We start from the raw sequence: 18,601 nt of genomic DNA on the forward strand, positions 1-18,601 counted from the left end.
ATTCATATTTAATTAGAGCAAAACACACCCTGATAAGACATTTTCAATTAAAAAAACAACAGAAAATTGACATTCACCCTGGTAATTTAGTGTCGGCCGGACATTGATTGGTTGAGTCAGATTGTCATTGACGTTGACTTGCGCCTCATGACGCCACCAGCGTGTTTATTTTTAGACAACAGTTTTAAAAGTGCGTAGTCCTCTTCAGTGAGCCTTGTCCTCGGAGACAACACGCAGAAGAGCTTCGCCTCTTCTACTGTCAATAATATATTCCAGTGATTTGGGACGCCAAGTGGGCTGGAGCGGAGTAATCAAAGCAGCTGGAAACACAAACAACCAGCAGCGAGACTGAGCCCAGACATTCAGGCGTTGCAGAGATCTCAGAGCCGTAAGCCATTGTGCTCTATTTATATCTGATCTCTTTGATAAGTAAAGTGGTTTGATTATCTGTCTAACAGCGAGGTTAAGATATGCGCAGGTTGTAACACTCGGTGAATGACTCCCAAAATGTGGTTTCGGCTGATAACGAATGACCTGAGAAGCAATCAATTGGTGCTAACAACTGGAAAGCAGCTCGTTGCTAATGACGTTTTTAGCTTACCTACATTAGAAGAAGAAAGTGTTTCTGTTGCCCCTCAACACATTAAAAGAGTTCATGATATGTGATGTTATTTACCAAAAAAATACATAACAATTCCGTCAAGATAAATCAGTCACTCATGCGCAAGGTGTCAACAATAAAAACATTATGGTCGTCAAACGTCAGAAATGCTGGGATTTGGGCCCCTGCAGTTAAAGTCCCTCAGTGGAGCTGCAGATGCAGTAAGACAACTCGAGGCGGTGAAGAGAGAAGATGTGCTGAATCCAAAAGTCCACACTTGCCCAGACTTTCAGGCTTTGCAGAGGGGTTAGGGCAGGCCTTTGCCAAAATGCATTTAGTCTGCAAGGGCTCTCATGCGAATATTTGGTGCGGGCTCTGTGTGGACTTCCACAGCCTGCTAGCCTGTACACAGTACAAGCGAGATTTCTCACAGCTCACTGCTCTGCTGATATGATCGTAAAAGACATCAGGTAGGGGCGCCCTGGTAGCTGACTAGGTACTGTAGAGCTTGTACCATTAACCTTTTGAAAACCCTGCCCACCAAAAGTAACCCTTAAGTATTATGTATTCCAACGACTCGCCTGCAGCTCCGTCAACTTTTCGCGCGCCTGTAAGGTTTCACAAAATCCCTATTAAGTACCCTTTACAACATCGGATTTCAATAATAAAGACATCTCCGTAACTGTCCAGGCTTGTAGGAGTCTAACGAAGCAACCATAAAAGTGTTGTCCATTTATGAAGATTATTTTGCAGAAAAAAACCTGTCGGATCAGAAACTTGTGTTTTGCTACAGAGCTCATTGGCAGGTTTGTGTTTGCAACAATCCAAAATCTAGTGGCTTTTTGCTTACGTTTTGGGTTGCCAACAAGATTACGCCATCCATGCATCACTTTATGAGCAGGGAGCTATGGAGTCCATCTGGTGTTGGTCTGTCCAGTTAACAATCAAAATATGTAGAAAGTTTCAACTAATGCAATCATTAATGTGGTGTTTGACAGCTTTGTACAGCTCTAAGGTTAAGATGTGTGATTTTTAACTCTGTATCTCTCTTGAAATGTAATCACCACAGAGAGAAAATCCTTTAACTCCTCGACACGCTTTTGACTTTCATCAAGGCTGCGTTTGTCCCTTTCAGCGTCTTGGAGCAGCCTTGCAAACCAACGCATTCACAACGAGCACTTCAGTCATTGTCAGACTCCCTAAAATCTTAGTCCACCAGGGCTCAGTGTGCGCATCCCGAGTCTGGACCTTGGAATTCACCAATAGAACAACCGCGGCACAGGAAGCCCACCGAGCACCGAGCCAACATGTGCTCTTTGACTAAAGCTGTTAAGCCTCTGCTGATCGATTGGCCTGGCCTTTCACTGGCACTGTAAACACACACGCACGCAGTAGGACATTGCTCCCAATCTCGCCCATACATGCATGAACAGAGCATGATACAGGCGTGCACACACGTCAAAAAGACCCTCGCACCCAACACAATCCCACATGTTGCTCTGAATACCAGTCAGCAACTCATCTAATCAACACATTCAAGTGCATTGTTTCAGTCAGATCTGTTGACGAACGTTGCTCAGTGGTGCCAAGGACGAGGCAGCTACAACGGTACTTACGGAACTACCAATTAAAACCGTTGCTCTGTAGAGTTGCCCATCAGGAGGGAACCAGAGTAAATTGCCTCACAAAAGTCCAGCTCAATTACTTGGTCTAATTAGGCTGTAACTGGGCATTGGCGTGCCTAAAATAGTTATATTCTACTGGTTTTGGGATGGAATTGAAATTGGAATCCAAATAACAATCCACTAGGTATTAAAAGAACATTGGTATATGCTGACAAGGAGGGCAGACTTACCATCATGACTTCTTCATTTGTCTTTTAGGCTAATTCGTAATAGACCACGAAAGTAGCATTGGGGTTTTGATTGCAAAATAACAATTTCTTTATGACTTTATTTACTCTACATTAAGATTCCTTCTTTTTTTTATCAAACGTATCAATGCTGGCCTGTGCCTTTTTTATTTAAAAAAAATAAGGCTCATTTGAAGGAGTTTGTCCTGCTGCTGCAGCATTTTCAAGGTCAGCCATTTTGTGTGTCCTTAATTTTTTTTTCCCTGATGCAGCGAAGTCTAGTGATGGTAAACATATGTATCTCTTTCTTTTTTAGCCGACTTTGCTTATCTGTGAGAGTGCAGGGTGCTGATACTGTTTGTTTCCAAGCTGTGGCACCCCATTCAGATATGGCTTTAAACAGGGGCCCTCTGTCTCGCTTACTTTGTATTCCAATGACGGGAAGGTCAAAACTCATTGGATTTAAGGGAGGAGAAAATATATAAATAAATAAATCTTCCCTGGTGTTTCATGAGGGGACTCGCGACCAAAGGAAGACCAAGGTGGCACTTCAAGTGCGGCCCTGAAACGCTCCATCAAAATAAAAGCCTGGGTGAATCATCCTGAGCTCAATCACGCTTTGCTGATCAGTATGCACCTGCAGGCAGATGTGTGTGGTGCATTAATAGGTTCTTTCCCGGCTTTCTTTTTGACCTCATAACCATGCGCTGCATAACAATTAAATTGAAAATAAAACTTTGGGTGTTTTGTTCCCCCGCATATGGACCGCGATTTGGGATTCTGGCTTAACTATTGTGTCATCCCATCAGCTATGATTTCGTTTAAACACATCACAACCCCAACCAGTTAATTTGTCTCTCAGTTTATTTACGACAGAAGTTTGCTGGAAGATGCTTCCTGAGTCAATTGCAGTTTGAAAACAGAGCCCCAGCTACAGAATCAAGCATCTGCTCATGCTCCCAGAACAAGGCCGGGCGTAGCTGCTGGGTCATACAACCCTGTCAAAGTGAATAATGAGGTGGTCTCAGAGGCTGAGTCTGTGCCAGACCAGGTAGGTGACGTGCTGGGGGCAAAGCATGCTGGGAGCTGCGTGGTTCTGCCGACAGGCTCAGCAGCGCTTTGTCATCTGCCGAGTTGGCTTATGTGTGCACTCTGAAGGGTTTGGGCTGTCATTGGAATCTGGGGAAGCCGAAACTCTTCATGATGTCAGATAAACACTGGGAGTGGAGTAGGATGCTCAGCTACAAAACAGATTGGAAAGCGCTGGGAGGCGTTGGGAAGAGAGAGAAGAGAGACAGCCGGGCATGAGAGTGTCTGGGCCGTAAACTCTCCTTCAGTTTTCTTTCCCCTCTCTTTCACTTCCCTTCCCCCACTTCAGTAACCTTGTTGGCAAGCCGAGCCTCTTCACCAAACCATTAGACAGTGTGGATTTTAAGTGGTAAAAGGCGGCGAGAGCCTGCTCGTTATTTCACCTCTATTGTCAAAGAGATCACTGGTACCCTTTCAACCGAGTGCATCCCTTTCCAGACGAGATTACATACAAAGACTCGACCAATACTGAGACTTCAAGGCACCCTTTACTGGACAAGACAAAACGATACAACATACCCAACTGATAGAGGAGGATTCTGGGACAAATAAGCAGAGATACGGCTTCCAAGCACATGTGTGGATGCTCAAAACACTGTTCAAACCTTTGTGCCTGCCTGTTTGTTCGAACAACATTACTGTTCTTATTATCTGAATACATTTACTGGAATGTATTTGTGTGTTCAGGCTCGGACGATGCATTTCTAATGTTACAGGGACAACAATCAGATTTGTTTCTACTCACCCAACTGCCAAACACTCCAACCTTTCTGGCCGACGAGCTACACAAACTGTCCAGCAAATGAATTATTTAAGTGTTGCTTAGCCCTAGTGGCATCATGAATTGAAACCAAAAAATGCTTGCGCACAATCAGGCAAAGGCAAAACAAATCACAAAATTCAACCGTACAATGTCATTTCTGCCAGGATAATGTTATGTTGTTGATTGTGTTAAACAGGAACATTTTGTACAGTCTATGAAGTGTTATATTTTCACACAAAGGAGGATATAGAACGCTCAGGATTTTGACATGGATCCCACGACATACATGTTAGATTATGTTTAGGACCTTACAACAGGAGGTGATTAAGTTTTTTTTCTAGCGCAAAACACAAAATCATTAAAACAGCATTGTATTGGAATAACTAATGACATGTTTGTTACACATTTCTTTAACAAGGCCTTAAACATGTACTTGTGCTCATATACTGTATTTATGGTGCACTTTATGTTAGCCAACTATTACCGTACAAGTCGGGTTGCAAGAGGCTAATACCTTCGGTAGGTCTCTCCGATAGCTCCCGGCTGTAGCCAGCTAGCGCTGCTGCTAGCTCTCTGCTCGCTCCCCGATAACCATCAGGTAGCGGGAACAGCCCAGACGCGGGCAGCAGCAGTAGCAGCAGAGCTAGCTTGTTACAGCGGGGACACCGCCCAAAGGGTAGGAGCAGCTTGTAACCTGACTTTTACAGTAGGTTGTTTTATTATCAATTGAGAGAAAGAAAATGGAGGGAGCAGCTACAGCAGTGAATAACCTAACCAAATCATACTCATTGGATATTAGTTGTTGCAAAAGATTAGTTTAGTACTTGGCCTGAATCAGCTGTTCATCAGGTTTGTCCTCAGGATGTCTGTGGATGAGTAATTTTCCATTGAGGTAATTGTGGAGAAGCAATATTAAAATCCCCCCTCAAAAGACAATTGCAATTTACATCCGTTAAGCAAGTCCAAAAGGAGTCATGGCGTGATGACTTGGGAAGGAAAGTAATTCACCATTGATTGCAAAGGAGACTTATTAAAGAAAGCTAAATAATTAAAATGTCTGTAATCAGTCAGCTCACCAGACAATCCATACCTGATACTGCCGTGACAGCGAACCCCACCTTCAAAGACAAGCAGCGCATTGGAGGCAGCAGGAAAATAATCGCTGGAGGGTGCTGAGAAATGTCTGTGACTTCGCAGCGGTGTTGAAGCATTCCTCGCTGCGGGAGATCCTAAATGAACACCAATCAAAAGGGAGTCGAAGCCCACACAGCGAGGCTGAACCCTCATCATCCCTCAGCGTGAAGCCCCAGAGAGGTGGGCGGCTGTTGAGAAAAAAGCATCTGGTGTAACTTAAATAGCCTGGGACTAAAAGTGTGACAATACTCGGGTCATCGTAGCTATTTCTGACAGCGTCTTGCCTTGTTGGAGATTAGAGATTTGATTAAACTGAACCCGTCACAGAATGTGTCATTACAACCCCCTGGTACCTCAATACCGCAGCTTCCACAGAGGTCAGTCAGCCACATATTGTAATAGACAGTATGAAGCTCGGAACTTGTTCAAAATAGTCCAATACAGCGCTGCATACAAATTACCGACTAACTCAGTGTGAGGTTTGCTGTGTCTGCAACACGTGCGAAGGGGAACAGGGGAATTAAACAAATGCCACGAACTTAATAAAACAGAAATATCAGTAACAAAAACTATAATGACCGCCATAAAAGAGAGGCTGTGAAACTTTTTTTGGAAGCAGTTATTTCCTATCTTAAACGGGGGAAAAAACGACTGAGGGAAAAAAAAGGAGATCTTATTTTCATCCCGTTAAATCAAACCAAGAGACAAGATGGAGGGTTCCACGTGACATGTATGCATAAAAATGTCAACAAAGGCAATTAAATGCAGGAGGCGAGGAGAAGCCTTTTCCACAAGGCGAACAGACGCAATGTTTTACACAATAGCACACATTGGGCTTCGCGCTGTGTGAAATGCAGGGTGCCAAAAGTCCAAAGTCAAAGCTGCATTTATTTTTCCCTTTTCTTTTGTCTACAAGATGCTGCTGACATTCATTTCCACAGAAAATACACCGCCTGCACACAGATTTAAATATGGGATATGCAAAACATACACACCTGATTTCTAAACATTGGCCATTATGAAACGGACCTACTGCACACATGAGTGATGCACAATTCTGAGCATAACAAGCCTGCTTTGTTTCCAGCAATTATCATAAAAAGAGCTTTGCACTTACGTTGATTCAGCTTTGAGGGGCTGCATGAGCGGTTCGTTCTTATGGAGATGAGAGTTGGCTCAGCACTCGCAGTGGGTAAAGCAGAAGTGTTACTGATAGCGTGAACGATGGCTCTGTTCTATGCAAGTGTCCCAGGAAGTCATGGCAGTGTGACAGTGAGCCGGCACACATAATATATAATAATATAATAATCCCACGACCCGGAAACTGAAGCGGCTAAATGAACTTCAGGAACCATTAATCTCATTATGTGCTTTTCCTACCGTGACATGTCAAAACGTGTTTTGTGAAAATGGTCTCCAGGTGTTACTGGACTGTTCTTACTTTTCTCTACTTTGAGCAATTAGTTTTGTATCTCACATATTAGTATTCTACCTAAACTGACCTAACTTCTACCTAACTTGTATCTCCCTGTAAAATGTGATCACAACAGAAGTGTTATAGAACCTTCAGAGGTTTCTTTGAAGCTCGAACACAAAGCAGTCAATATGTGGCTTTAGCTGAAATAACGGAATTAATCAAAATAGAAATATGTGCAATAAAAACGTCAAATCACATAGAAATTTATCACAATGTTAAGAGATTTAATATTGCCATCATTTACTAATTAAATGAGTTTGAACAGGCCTGCCTCCCTTCTGCAGAGGAAAGCCAGAATAAACTAAGTGAATACATAACAAAACATCAAACAAACACCTAAAGTAAGTTCAAAGTAAAAATATAATAATGAAACAACTCAGATATATAATTAGGTTTTAAAATAGTTTCCCAATCAAAAAAAGGCTTTAAAAGGGAAAACTCAGATTTGGGGAACGAGTGGAAGCTATTCCCAAAAGTCAGCTTCTTTCTTGAAAGTAAGGAACAGCTTCAGGCGGCACATTGTTAGCCACAGGTCATATGAATATCATACATGTCTGATGCTTTAATTCAGTAGACATACTGGAATACAAAGTAAAAGTATAAAAAGTATTGTAGCCTGCAACAAATTAGTGTCTTTTCATTGACAAGTGAGTCTGTTACTTGGAAAATCAGCGTCAAACCTGCATTTCAGTTTCAATATATCAGTGAGCTGTGATGCATTTGTCAACATGAGGTTAATGTTAAATCCCATGACGAACGCTCCTGAACACCTTGAAAGCAGGAGACCTGTTGAAAGAGTTTCAGCCCACTGCTTCTCTTGTCCTTGACCTTTCAATTATAAAATTGACAAGATGTTTTATTTTATCTTTAAATGATTACAAATGTAATAAGTTCAAGGACTGCCAGTTTGAGATTCAGTGTGTTTCTTTAGAAATTACAACACTTACAACACAAGTTCAACGCAGAGTTGTTTCACACTATGCTGCCCAAAACACCATGTGTGCTTTATAATACACTTAATTTATGCAAGTGTGGTGTAATATAAATTTGAATAGGCTGAGCATTTACAGATAATGGATGGTAAGTTCAGTTGACTTCATGGTTTCCATTTAGCCCAAAGACTACATCGGAGAAAAGTAATGAAAGCAACATGAAAACGCAATCATTAAAACTAAAAAATAAGAAAAATATCTAAGATAAGAAAAGTCAGTCCAGACAGACTGAAAGTAACAAGTTGCTCAGAAGAGTCTGGAGTTAAACTGCAGTGAGATACACAGACAGCCTATATCACAGGAAGCCTGAAGCAAGAACAGCAATCTCAGTACAGAGGGTGATTACAGTCTGAAAGGGTGGCAGGAGCTTTCTGTAAAGCTCGCCTGTCGAGCAGATCATTGATCACAGATCATCTCCTCTAACTCCTGTAATCTTCCCATTCCGGCTGACAATGCCTTTCATTTATTCTTGTAACTTGACACTGAGACTGGCAAGAAGCCAAGTCCTGGGAAAGATTATGTATAGAAAAGAGCTATAAAATTATATTGTCGGCGTAATAAGTGGTAGTTTGCGAACTAAACAAAATCAAAGCCAAATCATTTGAGGAAAAATGAGGATACAGTGCCAGAGTAACTCTGACAAACTTCACTCCAAACATATTTTTGAAGCATTCAATTCACTGAAATGGAAAATACCTTTCATTTGTCATCCTGCGTGCATTCTTCTACTGTCTTCTCATAGCAAATAATAATGCGAACTACTGCACCAAAAGAAGGACTTTTCTTTGGCAGATGGTCACCATGGACACCGAGGACAATTAAATATATATTTAACGAAAGGCCACCAATAGTTTGCTCTGAATAGGAAAAAAAACAGGTCTGTCTCTGCAAATCTAAATCTATATATCTATAAATTTTATAGAAAGATTCAGAGAATCGGCTCAAATTAATTAACACCCTTACACACGGGCCCGCACACACAACGCTCCTGCTATGTAATGTGACCTCTGCTCGTAAACCTTCGCAGTATTACGCTCGGACGTAAAATGCGAGGGAATAATGGCGGAATTTGACAAGTAATTTTACCTTAAGACACGAGTTTTATCGCCTCCGTGAAGTTCCCACCTGACTGATTGCCTCTGGCGGTGTGCCCCAGAGCGTGGCGCTCTAATGAGCACAGAGACACAAGAGGTGCGATACGTGAAGAAAAGTCCTAACATTATCCCAAGATACTTCAGTTAAAGCAACAGTTTGCCAGGATTAAGCCTTCTTACTGTGTGTGGGAATTGTGGATATGAGGGAACCGTCGAACAACAACAGTTCGTATTATATTATAGTCATTAAAACTCACATGGAGAATCGGAGGATTTGCGAATAAAATCAAGCTCTTCGCTAAAATAATCTTTAATTATATCTAAAGCCAATTGCATATGTAATTAATATATGAATGTTTTTCCATTGATGCTGGAGCTTGGTACATCTTTCACATCATGTCATAACTGAGTAAGTAATTTAAGCTTTAAGAAACCAACATGGCACTTAAAATAAATTAATTAAAGTGTTGCTCTGAGTCAGGATGGATCTCTTTTATTCAGACGCACGCGGGCCAAGAAGCAAGAGAGTAAATACTTCAGCCAGGTGACAGAAAGAAACTTAGCGAGCTGTCCTCAACCCTGTGACTGCCGCTGCCAAGCAAAGACAAACAAACACATTTGAAGCTGAGAGGGAAAAGAAAATGCATATATCTCTATAATTTAGACACAAAAGTAGAGCAGACACTTAAATAGATCAGGCGAGCGTTGACTGTCTAATCCAGAAGGGAAAAAGCAGGAAATCAGTATTGGAAATCTTTTTTTAAATTACAGAAAAATGAAATGACTTCATGAATTATTGGAAGGAAGGCTGTTCCAAAACACGCGGCAGATATTTTGTGATATAGAAACAATCTTACGATTACAATCGTAATTGTAAGGCATACTGGTTTTACATTTGCTGGAATAAAAAGAGCACAATAAAAGAAACACAGTAAAAGTATCCGTGTAATAGTTTGACAAGAAAATGAATTCTCTCTCAGGCATCTGGCAGACAAAACGTCTCTCCCACCCCAATAAATGTAAAGTAAAAAAAAAAAAGCCTTCCCCACTCTGGTGCAACCGGTGTCTGACATCCCGAGTTCTCAGTTACAGGAGTGACGTATGAGAGACTCACCGGATGTGAGCCTGCAACTTAACGCCACTCTCAAACTGAAAGACACGAGGCAGTGAACACAAAGACAATAAAACTAGTTGAACGAAAGACACTTTCCATCCGGGATCCGATGACTCGGTGTACAAATAAAGCAATGTGCAAAAACTTAATTCCAAGTCACGTTACAATTTGTGCAAATGTTTAATTTGTCTTGGCCAGATTCAGCGAAGAGAGGATTCATTATTCTTTGCAACGAGCATAACAGTCATTTGAGCACAGCAGAAAAATTATGTCAATTTCTCAGAGTAAACCAGAGAGAGCCACTGAGGCGTGGACTGAGGAAGGACTTACACTCTGAACTAAGTGCCAAGTAATGTGAGCAGCATCAGCTTTGAAATCGTTCGGCCATTTACAGTCTCTCACTGTTACAGTACAGAAGATAATGTTGAAAAGAATCTAGCTGTGAACTATTAAATGTAGACATTCCTGAGTCAAGATTGCACATATTACAGTTATGTTGTACAATTTAATTAAACCATTGATATAAATGACATAATACGGTGAAAAAATAATTGCAAACATGACCATTGTCACCTGCATTAATGGTAAACTTGATAGAAGTAGCAACAGGAACATAAAGGGGTGGGGCTTATGTCAATATCGAACCCATTTTACACATCTGGAAGGTACACTTCACCCACACAATGACTGTAAATGAATTACTCATCCCGTGTTAGCTTGAATTCTTGAAATGAAGCGTGTTTCTTTTAAGAGAAGTCTTTTGATGAACTGAAGTAAACGGGGTCCAAGTTTAACAACAAAACGATGTTCCCTTTAGAAACCCTCACACAACTCGTGCAGCATAGTCCAAGTCTCATTGATCTAATTGTATGCTCACTATTTCTCAAACATGCAGTATTTGTGAAAATCAGACATCTTTCTTTCACAATCACACATGGTGAGTAAATGATACACAAATGGTTGTGTGGGTGAAAATATTTCTTCAACATTGTAAACAAGACATGCGCTCATTGCTGTCCAGAGGGTTTCCACACATGGCACTTAGTGGCACAATGTATTGACTGTCACAAAGGCTCTGAATAGCAGTGATCTGTCGGCACACATGGGATGTGTTGTCTTCCTTGCGGACCCAACGTGTTTCAACAGCTGGTTGACTCTGACTCGTCGTCCCTCTGCTGTAACCTCAATGTCTTCTATTCAACATGCAGCTGATTGGAGGCTCATTCAGTTGCTCAATCAGATATAGTTGCTATTATTCATTTTCTTTTTTTTTTTTAACAAAGTCAATGCTTGAAGTAAAGTGCCTTTTAGAAAATGACAATATGAGGTAGGACCTTTGAGTGTTATGTTTTAAGATAAACGTTCTTACATTTAGTCGCGTGTTGATATTTCTTGATATGTGCATAGCCTACCTAAAACATTAAAGCAAGCTCCTCTTTTTTTACACAGTTTTACATTTTAAAATATGATCATTATAAAAAACCAAACATCTCAAACATAATTTAATGTGAAGTTTAAACCTGGGCTGTCCTATATATTGTGCAACGTATCATGCTTTTGGAAGATCATTTTCTCCTCCACTATGCGAAGGTCAGCAATATATCCCAAACTCAATCAAACTGCTGTTGTCTCAGTTGTTGAATATAAGAGTTTTAGGTCTGCATGTGACCGGCAGGGTCACGTCCCTAATTATCACTCCCAAAATTTGAGCAAACTTGCATTATCTTTGTTTCAACAGTACTGGGGATGAATGTGCATAAAACTCACCTGTTTGAATTACATTAAAGCTTAAAGTTGAACATAATTGAGGGCAGGGGGGTGCCGTACCGGTTCCTTAGCTGCTAACTTCTCTGCTGCATCACCTGCCCCGCCTCAGTTCCTCCGACGGGCCACCTCTTTGCCCAAGACGGAGTCCGCCTGAGCCTCCCACTTTGAGCAGTACAGCTCTTCAGAGACCTACGGGGAGGTTGCGGAGACTACATCCATATTCTATAGTGCTGTTGACTTTGCAGAGACAGCGTTAACTGAGAAATCTGATCTCCAGGAGAATAAATATTTGAAGGAAATACAGAACGCCTGAGAGCATAAAAGTTTTTTGCAGTGTATACTCACTCACTCGAGATTTAGATAAGTTGTGTTAGCATGTGCTACGCTAAGGCGGTTATGGAAGAATACACAAAACAATTACAGTACATGTCAGCGTTGACCAATACCGGCCATTGATGCACTTGTGGACTGAACAATGCTATGCAAAAAGATTGAGCCCATATCCTTCTGCCGTTGGAAATGACCCCCATTCCAGCTTGTCTGAAGTATATTGTCAGCCCAGTGTAATTGTAATGTGTGTAATGGGTGTTACGCCATCTCTGCTTCTTGGTAGGTCTTCACCGACTGCATCGGCAGCTCATCTGAAGTGTCCACTGCGTTGTCATAGGCCTGAGAGTCATCTTCCCCTTGTTGGTGCCTTGCAAAGTTAACAAAGACCTGGAATATAAACGAGAAGAAGAGGAAGGTACTTAAAGGCAAATGCAAGACAAAAAAAACTAGAATACACACAACGCTGAAGGGCCTGTGGACATTTCTCTACCCGTCTCATTTTTGCTCCCCCTCCCTCGGCCTCAAAAACAAACAGAAGTAGCAGTACAGACGACGGGGTGCATGTGAATGAGTTGCCAGACGAGGGCTATGAAGCATCAAGTAAGCGTCTAGGCTCACACAGTGAATGTCAGTTTGACATCTTTGACCAGCTGAGAAAGAGAATAAAACAATCATTCTTCTCTCTGTGATATCCATTTAATGTCAGAAGAAATCAATCCTATGGCATTCATAAAAGGCAGTGTGTATTTTAGCGTCCCGGAAACACCGCTGTAGTCCAGGCTTTTTATTCTCTTAGCATTAGCTGTCTGTTGTGATAAAGCCACACAAAGATTTTCACCCCACAGGAAAAAAGCAACAAAGAGGGTCATAAAAAATGATAAGAGCATTGCTTTTTCATTGAAAGAGCTTTAGTGGCTGTGTGAATGTAAAAGGTTATGCGAATTAAGAAACTCTATTTAAAAAACATCATCCAGACCAATTCAAAATAAATACTTTTTTAAAGCTACATCGCCAATAAATGAGATGGGATGGAAAGTAAATACCTGTGATAGAGCATAAATGAACAGAAATAAACAATAGTGCCCTTTCGGGCCTTTGTTTTTGAGAGGCTCAGCTAATTAAGGCTGGGTGAGAAAGATCTATCCCGTCAGACTTTGAAGCTTCGGTTTTTAATTCGCCAATTTATATAATCGGCTCCCTTAATATTGTATGGTAATGATAAAGAAAAAGTCCAAACTTCGAAAATTCTGTTTTCTGAACAAAGGAAGAGGTTTGCCTATTACTCTGAGTATTGCCATTGTCACTGCTGTGTAATATCGTGTTTTTGGAAGCAAAAATGTGGACATTTCCCATTGCTCCTGTTGGCTATATTAATTTATTTACACCAGAACCTTTAAAAATGAGTCAGACATTTTGAGTAACTACTCTAAGAACTGAAAACTAACAATAAAATGCAATCATGTGTGGTGACTAAACACCATACAAACTATACATAAGTACATTTTATAGGTGCTTGTCGGCAGATTTTTTATTTTAATGTAATAATGTTAAATCTTGAGACATGACGTCCTGCTGTTCTAGTATTATTGCAGTTGATAAAATTTAAATAAGTAAGTTTCTCTTTTTTTCTATCCGGGTTAAGTTTACTGAGCAAACATATTTGTTTCCAGGAAAACTCTGCTCCAAAGTCACTCTTGGATACAACCCAGTACAGACAAAGCCCGAAGCATCCATTATGCGAAACCACTTATTTTATTCAGGGTCGAGGGTGGGCTGGAGCCATATCCCAGCTAGCATAGGGCAGAGGCAGGGCACATGGGGGCTGACACTAGAGACAGACAACCATTCACGCAAACAATTAACCTACCTAACCTGCCTTTGGACTGTGGGGAGAACCCGGAGAAAAGCCATACGGAGAACATGTAAACTCCACACTGAAGAGCCGGCCAGAGGGTTCGAGCGCGGCGCCCGCTTGCTGTGTGGCGATAGTGGGGGAGTTAAAGGCATCTCTCAAGGGCTGCTTGGTGGTAGTAAGGAGTCAGATTGTTTAAACTCTGGATTTCATGGAATCAACTTTGGTGCTTCCATTCAGGATTCGTAATGCACAGATTACAGTCCTTTGTTCACACCAACAGGCTTTTACGACTTTGTGAACTGCACATTCAAGGATTTAGCAAAATGTTTTCTTTTTCCCCCAAAGATATACAAATACTGTTTGTTCCATTTAATTGGGATTTGGTACCTACATATGTAAAGCTTCTTGACCTCAAAGCTCGCGGAGCCGCTGGCGAGTCGGTTGTGTTAAAAGTGAAACAGCAGACTACCTTGTAATGGAGAAACAAGCTACGCCTGCAGAACGCCTGAGGCTATGCTTCTGTGTGTGCGATGTCGGACCATCAGCAGTATGCATCAAGGTCATAGTTGTCAAGGCATCTTATCAGGGTAGCATGAGTTGGAGGATAAGAATGACAGTACCAACAAACAAAGCCTCCACCCATCTCTCTCGGCCTCTGACCCTGCCATTGGCTGATGCTGGTTTGATGTGCTGAGGCATGCAAAGCATTTCATATTCATAGTCAAGGCTGTATAGTTTTGCATTAAAATTCTGAAGTATTTGAGTTTCTGGAGGATTCCTAATGTGGTTGAAAAAAGTAATAACGGTTAATTCATTGCCTGCTTTGTGTTGCGACTTTCCTCAGAATGTACACTTTCTGTATTTAGCCAACCACTCATGACCTGAAAGTCCTACACCAGTACCGTTGAGTGTCATTTTCTTATAACAGATGGATGCAGGTATTAATTACATTGCAGAGGGACCATTTAGGTGTTTATGTAATGCCTGTTGAGGCAGAACAGAGGCGGGCAAGGACGTGAATCACCCAATAACCCTCTTCTGGACGTTAAAGGAGCTTTTGCAGAATGCAATATGGTTATTCTAACATACATGTCATCCACATGTGCATGCTCTACTGCTCAATATTACACAAGATCTCTGGAGTGGGAAAAATATGTTCACAATGCAGTGGAGAGTCCATCCATTTTTCTTTTGGAGGGGAGGGGGGTAATTTGGGGGCAGCAAGTCCTAAGTACAACTTTGACATATTATTACCTTAACATACACTTGTCTTTTTTATATGCAAATATGAGGCAAAAACAATGATTTGGTGTTAATTTAAGTAAATAACATGCGTGTTGCTTACAACAAGCAACTCTTTCCACACTTAACACGATACGACCATTTGCAGCTTTAATTATTATTTTACAGTAATCTACTCAACAATTCCCATTTTTCTTTCAAATGAAGCATACTACATGTAGTAAAATGCTTAATTAAATACGTAAAGTTCACATTGGCTTGTAAGCATTATTACACCATATCATTTACCCATACTTGTTATTTTCCCTGGAAAATGTATTATTTAGGCATTTATATTAGGGTTCAGTCTATTTTTTATATAAATAAGAAGTAATTGGACGGGCTGTATATTACCAATACAATACTGAGTGTGTGAGCATGTGAGCTTCTCATCCGGGGAAGGATTTCTAAAAGCACTATATAACCTAATGAATTTTAAAAAGTAATAGGGTTCATGTTCCATTAACTCTGAGGGTTATAACGGGTATACCTGTTTCTAAAGAGGTCAGGTGACTTTAAATTCTTATTATCAGATAGTGTAAAGTGAAACTAAAATATTATTGAGGTTAAATAAAAATGTAGTTAATCATCAGAATACAGAGAAGAGTGACCACACACATAAAATATAACTAAAAGGTCATCTGCTTCAGCGGTGCAGTAGTGGCGCGGCTGAATGTGGACCATTGTCTTCACGTAAAGCAGCAAATACTTCACAGTCCTCCCACACAATCTGCTCCGATAAGACAGTTTAGAAAGTCACTTTTCCTTTCAAAAGCTCCATCTGCTCTGCTCTGTCTCGGCCGTCAGCGTTAATGCCTGAGCTGCAGGCTGTGTGGATCAATATTAATTGTAGTGCAAGTCTTGTGTTATACTATAGGTCAAGGCTCCTCTCTATAAATCACCAGCTGAAAGGTGACAGTCCGGGTCTCCACAGGTTCTCCAGTCCTACCCTATGTGTTTTCATAATTTGACCTCCTGGTGAAAGTATGATTTATTTACTACCTCTTATCTGGTAAATATTGACCAGTGCACAATGTGGGGTAAGTTGACGAAAATGTTAAGACAAAAATCACACAAAGGTTGGAGGCGGCAGTACGGCTGAACGCCAATGATTTGTGAGGTCTGTTAGAAATCCTACAAAGAAACCAACCTGACTGTAAACCGGGCTCAGTTAAAGCAGTTAGCTTAACGAACAAATCCCCTCACCTTTATTTTTTTTCTGAAGGGCATATTCTCCTTAGATAATGCTACAAAAGAAGGTTTTATCTTCATTGTGGGGTTCTTCGCAGGGAGATCAAGTTGATAATGAAATGCTTAACATTCCCGGAATCACATCATTTGATTTAAATACAATAATGCCACAGTGCAAATATTGGCACAGATGAATTATGTTTTTTATCCAAGAAATCCTAGAAGAGCCCCTCCTCCCTCCCCATGGTGGAGTGGATCGAGAACTGTCTCGACCCCTCAGAGGTCATCTCCCGCCCGGTCTACTATTGTGAGCTAATGGCGGGCTTGCAAGACCAGACACACTTGCCTCTGAGCAGCTGATTGCATCAGGTCCCTGGGGATATTTGGAAAACACAAGGTGAAGCCAGTCCGTAACCTGCCAGAGCTCAGTTTATCTCACCAATCAGGGGGTCTAGCGAGTGCACTTGGACTGGAAATAAAAACAAAACAGGCACTGGCTGGGGGAGCTTTTTATATTTAAAAAAAGAAGAGACCTCAGTCCAGATTCTTGATCAATACTGGGACCTGGCAGCTGAACTATCTTGGCTACACAAACTCTATGTTGTCTTCATTGGTCAGTCTGACAGCCTAAATGGGAGAGGACAAAGCGTGGGCAATGATAGATCTTCAATCTTATGCTGAACTGAGCAGACTTGCATTAACGGAGCACTTAAAATGCTGCAGGCAGTGACACTTGCCCTAATGATGTGTTAAACTGAGCTGGCAGTCCACAGAATTACAGTGGGACAATAAACATGACCATGGAGACTGTACAGTCTACATTTTGCTCATGTCAGAAGTGAACTTTGGGGTCTAATAGGTCTCCTGCTACTGTACAAGCAGAAATCAGCTGATTTTACAAGAATCTAGAATACTACATGACAGAACATCGACACAATCGTGTGTCATCACCAACTCTTTGCTGAAAACAAACCTGTGGAAATAATCAAGTTTTGTTTTTTCTTTTTTTTTTACAGCCTGCCAGGTTCCCAATGCAGAGCCACAACTGTGCAAAGCATGTGTACAAGACAAAATAAACGTGCACTCCGTGTGGGTAAAGCCATACTAACATGTTTTGTTATGATGATGGTTGATGGATAAATGTATTGGTGAATTTGTATCATACTAACAATGAAATGATACTGTGGATTACTGGTTATAGGAACAAAATGACAGATTTTTTGGGGGGCCTTACCTGGTCGAGCGTGGTCTGGGACACCGAGTAGTCCTCCACGCCCAGCCTGTGCTGGTTGCTGGTGAACTGGCTGAAGATGTTGGCCAAAGCTCCCTGTGTGTACGGGAAGTGATACTGCAGAGTGTTGTGATGCGTCTCCTTCAGGACGCTGCCCGGGAAGGACTGCTGGACGAAGTCCTCCACTGGCTTCAATGCAGGAGAAGAGCCACCAACCCTCACGATCACCGTGTAGCCATCACCAAATCTAAGACAAGAAGCCACCATTAGTCCTTATGCATGACACGTGGTGCTTTTGAGTTATTTCAAGGTCTTAGAATGTTAGTGTATATTGCACATGGCAATTATTTTGCCACAGGTGGGAGTTTTTGAAGTTCAACCTCCTATAATAAGTACATAATTCAAGAGTGCAGACTCAGAAACTGCTATTCAAAGGGTAACAATTCTGATTATGTTAAAGTAATATGAACAAGTTGATAAAAAAATGTAACCCTGAAAGTGGAAAGTCATTTCAATATGCACTATCTTTACAGCGGTTATAGGAAGGGAACAATTGTGTTCTGTAAGGTTCAAAGAGTGAGTGAGTTTTATCTGACCCATTCACAAAACACAAATCAATATCAGGCTTGTTCCTATTCATTGACATCACCCAGAATGTAAAAACATGAATCCACCTTGAATTTTCAGCATTTTCTAACAAAAAATATATATATTGGTGAATGTGGAAAATAATATGCGTATATAATTTAAAGGCTTTTTTTGACAGACATTTTGATCCTGTAAGGACACAAGAGCTAGACATCAGGTTAAGCTTCCTGTAAAAGCAAACA

The 18,601-nt window shown here is 41.1% G+C and overlaps 1 protein-coding gene across 1 annotated transcript in view; it reads right to left on the reverse strand.

The window, feature by feature from the left end:
- Window positions 1-12,413: 12,413 nt before the first annotated feature.
- The window catches only part of LOC137792667 (phospholipid-transporting ATPase ABCA1-like), a 122,934-nt gene continuing 116,746 nt past the window's right edge, over window positions 12,414-18,601 (reverse strand). The window contains exons 48-49 of the mRNA XM_068588421.1: window positions 17,775-18,018; window positions 12,414-12,600 (exon numbers count right to left, since the gene is read on the reverse strand). Coding sequence (XP_068444522.1) covers window positions 12,472-12,600; window positions 17,775-18,018 — 373 coding nt within the window. The 3' untranslated portion in view covers window positions 12,414-12,471. The remainder of the gene's footprint in view (window positions 12,601-17,774; window positions 18,019-18,601) is intronic.

This window comes from Clinocottus analis, unplaced genomic scaffold (genome assembly GCF_023055335.1).
Source record: "Clinocottus analis isolate CAN_PGR_092001 unplaced genomic scaffold, fCliAna1.0.p SCAF_21, whole genome shotgun sequence".
Classification (NCBI taxonomy): Eukaryota; Metazoa; Chordata; class Actinopteri; order Perciformes; family Cottidae; genus Clinocottus; species Clinocottus analis.